This window comes from Branchiostoma belcheri, unplaced genomic scaffold (assembly GCF_001625305.1).
Source record: "Branchiostoma belcheri isolate BF01 breed outbred unplaced genomic scaffold, Haploidv18h27 scaffold14, whole genome shotgun sequence".
Lineage (NCBI taxonomy): Eukaryota > Metazoa > Chordata > Leptocardii > Amphioxiformes > Branchiostomatidae > Branchiostoma > Branchiostoma belcheri.
In genome coordinates, this window is record NW_017802824.1 from 2759314 (window position 1) to 2768677 (window position 9364).

General features: G+C 39.2%; 1 protein-coding gene across 1 annotated transcript in view; it reads right to left on the reverse strand.

Annotated features, from left to right (window-relative positions):
• LOC109464689 (glutathione S-transferase A4-like) overlaps nt 1-8378 on the reverse strand; it is an 81157-nt gene extending 72779 nt beyond the window's left edge. Inside the window, exon 1 of the mRNA XM_019761735.1 lies at nt 8152-8378. Within this exon, the coding sequence (XP_019617294.1) occupies nt 8152-8238 (87 nt within the window). The 5' untranslated portion in view covers nt 8239-8378. The remainder of the gene's footprint in view (nt 1-8151) is intronic.
• Between the last annotated feature and the right edge of the window lie 986 nt (nt 8379-9364).

The window sequence follows — 9364 nt, forward strand, 5'->3', positions numbered from 1 at the left end:
GGGGGGGGTGAGGAAATTATACAATCCACCGAAAAAATATATTTGAACGAGAAGGATACTAAAATCAACCGTGTCCTAACAAATAGGTTAGCTATCAACTCCTGGTATACAAAGTATACACCGAAATGCAGCCCTGTCTCATTTGTAGAATGGACCGTATGTATGGAAATGTAATCAAGAACACACAGACAACCAAATGACAATATGTCAGCATCTACACCCCCCCCCTTCTCCACGGGGAGACGATCTCGTATTGACTGGTTGAAACTGGATCATCTGAACTGTCAGGAAGCAATCTGCGCCGGGATGTGATGATCTACACGACGCCTCAGAGAAAAACAAGACTACTGCTGATTGAAAAATTCTTCCGATACCTTCTCCCGACTCATCACTGTCAGTGGAGAGGCGATGGGAAGCGGATAGATGGAAGTCCAGAGAACCACTCTGTTAATAAACTACGATATCGTAGCACAAAGTAGTAGGCTTATAATGTTGACTACAGTTTCAGTATTTCTGCCGTAAGCTACAATGCTCGTACGCGCGGCTTTAGATAGCTCTGTCTAGTCAGTGATTCTGAGTGGAATGCCCCACGGTATGTCTGTCCTTGGTACTGAAAAGGTACTTAAACTGACTGCAGAAATACCATATTGCGGTGTTATGTGGCTTCAGTTATAAACCCACGCACAGATCGGTCACTAAAGCTGTATGCAGCCCCTAAAATATCAGCTTTTTCGTACACAAAACAAGAAACATGTTGTAGAGTAGTTCTTTATCCTGCTATAGTTAATCATCCTCATTGAATAACAACATAGACATTCAGTAAAACGTGTATCTCATAATTGATTTTCTACATGTCCGAAAAATGTTTCTGTGTCTTTTGGCACAACCAATAACAGTCTCAAAGGTTTGGGCCCCGGCTTATTTCTTTTACGTTTTTTTTATTTTTTTCTGTCGCATGTGTGTACTGGTATCTTTTTTGAGCCAGCCAAAACTTTCGGTGGCAAACGGTAACTGCCTGGCAAATGAATACTACCTGGCTAATTTAATACTGTCTTGCAGCTACCAAAAGATCTACTTTGAAATTAGGAAGACAAGCCATTCTTCGCTATTGTACAAGTCTCTACCAGACTTACTACGCTGGCTATATGTAGGAGAATATTTGCCAGGGGAGTCTGGCCGCCTTGTAGGTTTGACAGGCCGCGCAGGGAAAGAAACAACCTCCCCGCGGCCGGACTCCCTTGGCCAATTCTACTCTCTTTTTTGTCGAATTCTACGATCCGTATTCCCGTAAAAGGCCCGGTGGAGGCTACTATTGTACGGCCAAGTGCCGAGTGAAGTAGCCAACGTCACGTCAGGGGATCTGACCCTAAATTACGCCCACTTGACCTTTCACCTCTCAGGTCAATCGTTTGTAAAGAAGCCAACAAGTGTTGGCCAACCCCACTCGTTTATCTGCCGGGCTAACCTGTGCTTATGTTGGCAGGGTGCCATGTTGTTGGACGGGCGTTTCGATGACTGTGACCTAAACCCACACTATTACTAGGTACACTATAGGCTCTAGATGAGCAGTGCAAATACATTGGGTGGCGTATGGATCCTCTCTTAGTCTCTACCAGTAACTACGCTGGCTATACATATTTAGGAGAATATTTGCCAGGGGAGTTTGGCCGCCTTGTAGGTTTGACTGGCAGCCGGACTCCCCTTGGCCAATTTTACTCTATTTTTTGCATAATTCTACCATCCGTATTCCCGTAGAATGGCCTGGTGGAGGCTAATCCTCTCTGGTGAATGGATACTGCCTGGCCAATTTGATAGTGTCTTTTGCCACCGTAGGATCTGCTTGGAGATTAGTGCAAATACACAGGAATATTCAAACGACGGGGCAAAAATACTGGCCATCGTTCTTTTTGCAAACGTCTAAACAAATAATGTCTTCATATCTTGATAGGATGTAATCACATACACACAATGCTGTCAACACTCCAGGATTTATGTCTAATTTTGTCTATATGATATCTGGAGCATTATCTTGTACAAGGATTAAGCTTAGATCTCTTGAAGTCTGTGAAACGGGGATTACATCAACCTGTGATGGTAAGGGTAGTTTTTGATCTGATCGACTGTCAGTGGTGTAGTGGATTTATGTATAGGCAGATCAATCATACAGGGCTACTGATCAGATCTTTTTGATCTTACAAACGTAATTCCATGTGAAGTAAACGAAAATGTGAAAATGTATGCAAACAATGTATGACGTTAGATCCGTTAAATAGATTCACAGGCTGCTATAGTAAATGGTATATTTGCTGCCACACTGAAGAAGTATACATTCACCACAAATTTTCCAAAATAAACAACATTATCATAGGCAATACTATCCCTCAGCCTCTGATTTGTAATCCCTCTATATACCCTCCTTCCTGGCTTAGACATTTCTAAGGGACCGAAAATGAAAATTGTAAGACCAGATATCGAAACACAATACCACAGCACTAGACACGTAGGAACATGATTTTTTACGAAGCAGGAACACTGTCAAAAATACGATATATATATTTAAAATACATACAATTGTAAAACATATATGTTTAATAAGAATATATATACACTTTTCAAAACAATATATGTATAGTAAATACATACAATTATAAAACACATATGCTTAAGAAGAAAATATATATACATTTTTCAAAACAATATATATATCTTAAATACATATAATTCCAAAACATATATTGTTCACAAAAAGTGGTGTTCCCAAAACCCCTATCATATGAAAACATATATTGTTCACAAAAAGTGGTGTTTCCAAAACCCCTATCATATGAAAACATGTTGTTCACAAAAAGTGGTGTTTCCAAAACCCCTATCATATGAAAACAGGAAGTGGTGTTTCCAAAACCCCTATCATTTCTAAACCTATATATGTTTTCAGTGCACGCGGTAACACTGTCAAATCTCTCACCAGAGTTTCTAGCATGGGCGACCACACTACTGTTGTGGGGGTGAGAGAGAACAAAACAGATTTTTTTCGCCTAGGTTTCTTCCCCTCTTGTCCAGTGATTCTTAAAGCTACGCGTAATTAATTTTCATTCCAAAAAGCCTTTTCATTATTGTATTTTGGTCAGATCTTTGCATATAAGTCACACTAAAGTTACAGTGTAGATTCTTCCGATCAGAACTCTTCCTTTCGCATAAAAAGTTGAGATTTTCTAGAATTTTTTTAAGTTTACACTTTTGACGGTTTCATCAGAAGATGCTCAAGTATTGCAATTGGTTCTATGGGAATAGAGTCAATTCCGCGTCACCGTGTGGGTTGTTACTGTCATCATTTAGAAATCTTTTGAAATCTTTGTTATTGTTTGTCTAAGAAATTTCATAATATGGAAACATTTTGAATATCTTTTCAAGATTCTAAATAATTCCCTGGTTTTGTAAAATGTTTGAAATATTCCTGATGCGGAATATGACATTTCCAATAGTTTCTAAAAATATCTACCATTTTTTACCATTATTTCTAACATTTTGTAAATAGGTCAGTGGGCTGGGAAGGAAGTGATTCACACATCCCTGTGAAGTACAGGCTAGTCTGTCTGGGCGTCAGGCATTGATGCCTTACAACAAAAGAGCCACCAGTGTCCAGCGAAATCTAAAAATATACAGAAGAAGACAGAAGAGTCGGATTAGCACCTACTTTTATGGGGGCAATTACTCTACCATCTGGTTATTTGTTTGAAATATTTCAAATAGTGAAAGAAACACATGGATAGCTCAAATCTATTCTAAATAAAGGGATCTTTGTACAGCCACTTTCAAAATGTTTCAGAAATATCTAATAATATTCAAATTTTAATTTTCAAATTTTTTAAAAATTTAGAACTTTTGTAATACTGGGGTATTCTTGTCTTACAAACATGGAGAAAAAAGCCACACGGTGACACGGTCTAAGCTAGTCATGGCACCAAAAGGGACCGTATATCAATATTTGACATACATTTTATTGTAACTCTTAAACTTTCCATGACACAATCTTAAAATTTTCAGGATCTTAGGATCAAACAGTTTGCCACAAAGGTCTTTAATTACATGTTTTTGTGTACAAAAGTTAACACATTGTTGCTAATTACGCTAATAAGTACATCTAGCCATAGTCTGTGTAACGCAAACTCTGCCGTCCGCGGCTTTAGTGGCCCCTTCCCACAGAGTTTGTGTAGTCTCCACCAGACTTCTTTTGCGGGGTGAATAAATCGTAGAAATTGGCCTAAAAAGGCTCGACAGGGAAATGGAGCTTCTTTGGCCGGCTACCTTCTCTGGCCAATTACTCTGTAACAATCCTTGGCGCCCCCTATTTTTAGTGTGACTTATATGCAAAGATCTGACCAAAATACAATAATGAAAAGGCTTTTTGGAATGAAAATTAATTACGCGTAGCTTTAAGAATCACTGGACAAGAGGGGAAGAAACCTAGGCGAAAAAAATCTGTTTTTTTCTCTCTCACCCCCACAACAGTAGTGTGGTCGCCCATGCTAGAAACTCTGGTGAGAGATTTGACAGTGTTACCGCGTGCACTGAAAACATATATAGGTTTAGAAATGATAGGGGTTTTGGAAACACCACTTCCTGTTTTCATATGATAGGGGTTTTGGAAACACCACTTTTTGTGAACAACATGTTTTCATATGATAGGGGTTTTGGAAACACCACTTTTTGTGAACAATATATGTTTTCATATGATAGGGTTTTGGTAAACACCACTTTTGTGAACAATATATGTTTTCATATGATAGGGGTTTTGGGAACACCACTTTTTGTGAACAATATATGTTTTGGAATTATATGTATTTAAGATATATATATTGTTTTGAAAAATGTATATATATTTTCTTCTTAAGCATATATGTTTTACAATTGTATGTATTTACTATACATATATTGTTTTGAAAAGTGTATATATATTCTTATTAAACATATATGTTTTACAATTGTATGTATTTTAAATATATATATCGTATTTTTGACAGTGTTCCTGCTTCGTAATTTTTTTTGTTCCTTTTGAAATTTTATATGAGTCAGAGAACTCGTGCCTAGAGCGCCATGTAGACAAAATAACGTTGCTAGGAAACATATGAGTAATACTGTACATGTATATACCTGTGTTTTGCCTGTCTGATATAACTGTTTGTAATAGCAAGTCTATGACCTGTGCAGGGCTATTTTTGGACTGTTTGTCATGTACTGTTTATATAAGCGCTGTAAAGGCTGTTTGTGTACAAACCCACTTAGCACGCACCATGCATATTGCACGAGGTACTGCAAAATGGTAACCAAGCCGTGACACTTAATACTGCGATCTGCAAATCGAAAGATACCCTAAAAATACTCTTACTGTCTTAGCGGGCTCAGTGTATTTGCTTAACTATACGAAACAAACTATACCTGTTCTTGCCTTGTTGGTATAGTTTGTCTCGTTCTTTTGCGGAAATCCATGATGCAAAATCTTCCGGGTTTCAAACGAAACAAGAACGAAAACCGAAAACTGCTTTTACAAGACCAGAACTGACAACTACTTACAAAAGACGTTACAAAGAGGAACATATAATTGTTATGTGTAAATAAGATGGCATAAGGGATAGGCAACAAACTAAATGAGAGAATTTTCAGGAGTTTGAAAATTGTGGCTTTCATGCTGGTGATTTATTGTTTTAGGTTCTGAAACACCCTGTTGTACCAAAGTCTGACTTCTTTGGTCTTGTAAACTTTTCTTGTGTTAACCGTTACGTTCTTTGATACGTTCATCCCCTTGGCCAAGCAGAGGTTTTTTTACGTGTTTAGACGTTTTATCAGAGTTTCTTTTCTTCTACTTGTACATGTATCGTTTTTTTTTATGCACCTGCCAAACCTACGGGTGTCAAAGTAGTAGCCGCCTGGCAAATGGTCTGGCCAATTTGATATTGTCCTAAATTTGCGGCCCCCAAAATATCTGCTTGGAGATTAATAATTTCAGCTGTAATATAATCTGGTGTCGGTAGCAAAAAATCGATATGATCGATACTCAGACAGTGCTAGCTGATACGGGTCGGTGGGAAGAGCTCTGGACTCAGAGAGGTGCCAGTGTTTTTTTTAAGCCACCATGTTTAGGCCATGTTGATTTGATTATAAGGATTACATCTTCTGGGAACCCCAAAACTGATGCGAGCGTGCGAATAAAAAAGGGTTTGGCAAAGAAAAAAGTTGCTTTCATTATAAAATCTATGTGGTCATGAAGGTTGAACAAATGACACAGAGTATGGTTTGGCGAATAATCTACTCTTCGAATTCATTTCTTTACATTTTCGTCTTTTTGTTTGATTTTGGCATTCTACGACATTGCTATCGTTTTCCAATATTTTTTTTGCAACTTACGGTATATATTTTGCAACTTTTTTGTACGATTTACAGTACGATTGAAAACTTTTTTTTAAACGGCCGAAAATCCATGCGCGCGCAGATGTCATCCACATAATCAAATCAACATGGCCTTAGTGGAGGAACAGAAATAAAGTGGCAATACTGTACTCCAATCAGTACTTCTCTTAGTAAGAGTTCAAACGGTTCCGCCAGGAGCGAATGAGTGGCTTCCTTTCATCAGTACTTAGCACCACTTACCTGGGCCGGGCCATGCGGGTAGAACAAGCGCAGTGTTGTGTTCCAAAATAATACACAATACAGCGCTTCACAAGGTCGGGGGGAAAGATATCCGAGAGATACTCCCGTTTAAAGTGTGTGTATAGATAACGTTATGCCGTTGCATTTTTTGCCTACTCCAACTGTCATTGCAAATATCCACTTACTGAAAATCTAACATCTGCTTTAAAAAGCTCTTGATACAACTTCATTTACCAATATGAGCGATTGCTGACATTTTTCGTTTGCATCATGTACATACAAATTATTTCAAGCCATATGCAAAATAGTCCACTTTTCGAATAAAAATCACGTATATTCTCGGGCTGCCAAGATCTCGCGAGAGCACAATCTAATTTATCTAAACCCCGCCCACCTTGTGTTGCCATGTGAGTTACCACACCTGTTGTCACACCTGCATCACATACCTCTAGTCACCTGCACAGGTGTACCTGGGGCCAAAACGAGGTCGATCTCTAGCCCAGATAGAGTCGTAACTTGTGCGCAGTGTTTTTTTTTAATCTTTCGAAATGTCGCCGGTTTTTAACTAATCTTAAATCTACCTGCTTCTGGCCACGCCTACTCTAGTGAAGGATATTCCAAACTCAACGTGAGGTTGGTTCACTATCTTACGTTATTACAAAGTTTGATAAATTGCAACTCCTGTTGCTCTTTAGCAAGATAGTTGGGAGGGGGGAGTTGTGTACATGTATCTGTATCCGTATCTCTATCTGTGTAGCCGGTACAACCGCCCTTCGGCGTAACACACCAGCTTCGTAGGCACGCGGCGCGGTGGCAGCTGGCCACATAACACCGATCAACTTGTTACACCTAACCCGTAGATGTAGATGTATACGACGACGTGTAGATGTACATGTATTTATATACGAGTGTTGCTAGCTATTATATTGTTGCTGTGAAATTGTTCAATGTAGGGTATTTTTCCCACTACGATTACCAGTTTGCATGCTTCACATGTCCTTCTAACGTTAAATTGTGTAGTTTGTTGTAATGTAGACTGCAACATTGATGATGCATTGAACCATATCGTGATCAGCAGAGGAGGTCAAAGGTGAAGGGTCAAACGTGCAAGGCGTGGTGGTAAACCATTTGTCTTTTTTAGCGTGGCCGCGTGGCGCAGTGCGACGTGTGTAGCAACGAATGGCAGCTGAGCTATTCATAGACAACAACTGTCTGTACATTGTATATATATCATGATTGTATACCCATGGCCAGCACATGTGATTTCTAATGTATATCATAAGGCATATGATTGCATAGTCTAGTGTTGTGATTTTAACCTCCTTGCTCGTACACGTGGTGATAATTTATTATATGTATCATACATTCAATCATACGATATGGTTACATAGAACCATTGAACAGCGTACACGTAAAACATAGGGTTATATGTGCATGGAAGCATAGGCCAGAATATCTGGGAAACACGTACAAATACAGTGTATTGAAAATGTAATTTCGGTTTACCTCGATACCTGCGGCCCCCAGCATGAAGCGGATGGACTCGCCCCGACCTCGTCCGTTGAAATAGGTCAGCCTAGCTTTGTCAGACATTGTTGACCAAGAGATGTCTTTACTGACAACTTAAGGTATATGTACTTGTCACGTCTTGGAACTTGAGCGCTTTGCGATGGAGATACGTACGTGCGTCTGTCTGCTAGAAGCTTCGAATGAGGGCTGTGGCACGACCTAGCCACGTGATCCCTACTCGGTCAAAGGGCATTATCTCTCAGTAACACAGGCGAGTGGGGGAGGGAAACTGGAAGTAGTGTTTAATAGTGTGTTAGGCCACATAATGTAAATTTTATGGATGACGTCCACGCGCGCATTGGTTTTGGCCTGTTCCTAGAAAAAACCCAAGAAATTCCGCTTCCTGTGTTAAACTATGACCAAAGAGTCACGACAGTGCCGCAAAATAGGTTTGTACGGACCAAAGCTTATGAAGCATCAAGCAAGGAAATCATGACTTCAATTAGGAATTCAGTTTGGTACATGCTGCCACATTTTAAGAAACTTGCTGACCGCTCCATCTATCTCCCCAAAGCACAAAGACGACAACTGCTGTTCCACCTGATTTATTGCTGTTCTGATGATGAATAAAATACTTCTTGCTTGTTACACTGTGTCACCTCATTCAATTTGTGTCCTAACATTTGTCGTCTCTTAGTACATTTCTAATCTAGGCATCTTGTTTTTTAGCGCCCTTCTTGTTTTTTTTTCGCCCTCTCGCATTAGATTTAGGGTCTCCAAAGGATGTCATCCATAAAATTTACTTGGTGTGGCCTTACCAAGGTTACTCATGACAGTATCAGGTACAATTCTGTTGAATTTTTCTGCGAATAATAAGACGTTTAAAAACAGGGACACTATATCAAGAAAGAGTTGTGAATTGTATACTACTAGTGTCAAAGCGTTTAATTGACGACCAGACCAAACTTTGAAAGATTTGTTTGTTTGTTTGTTTGTTTGTTTGTTTTTTTGTTTCAGCCTTGGTTTAACTGGACACAAATTCCGAGTTTCTCTTTGATTTTTAGGCTTTTTTTACAGGCTTTCTTTTTTGTGCCGGTATCTTTTTTTTGCGAAGCAGAGGTTTGGGTCACGGCTTATTTTTGACGTGTTCTAGGCGTTTTTATCTGGTATCTTGTTTTTACGCCAACTTCGGGTGGTAAATGGTAACTGC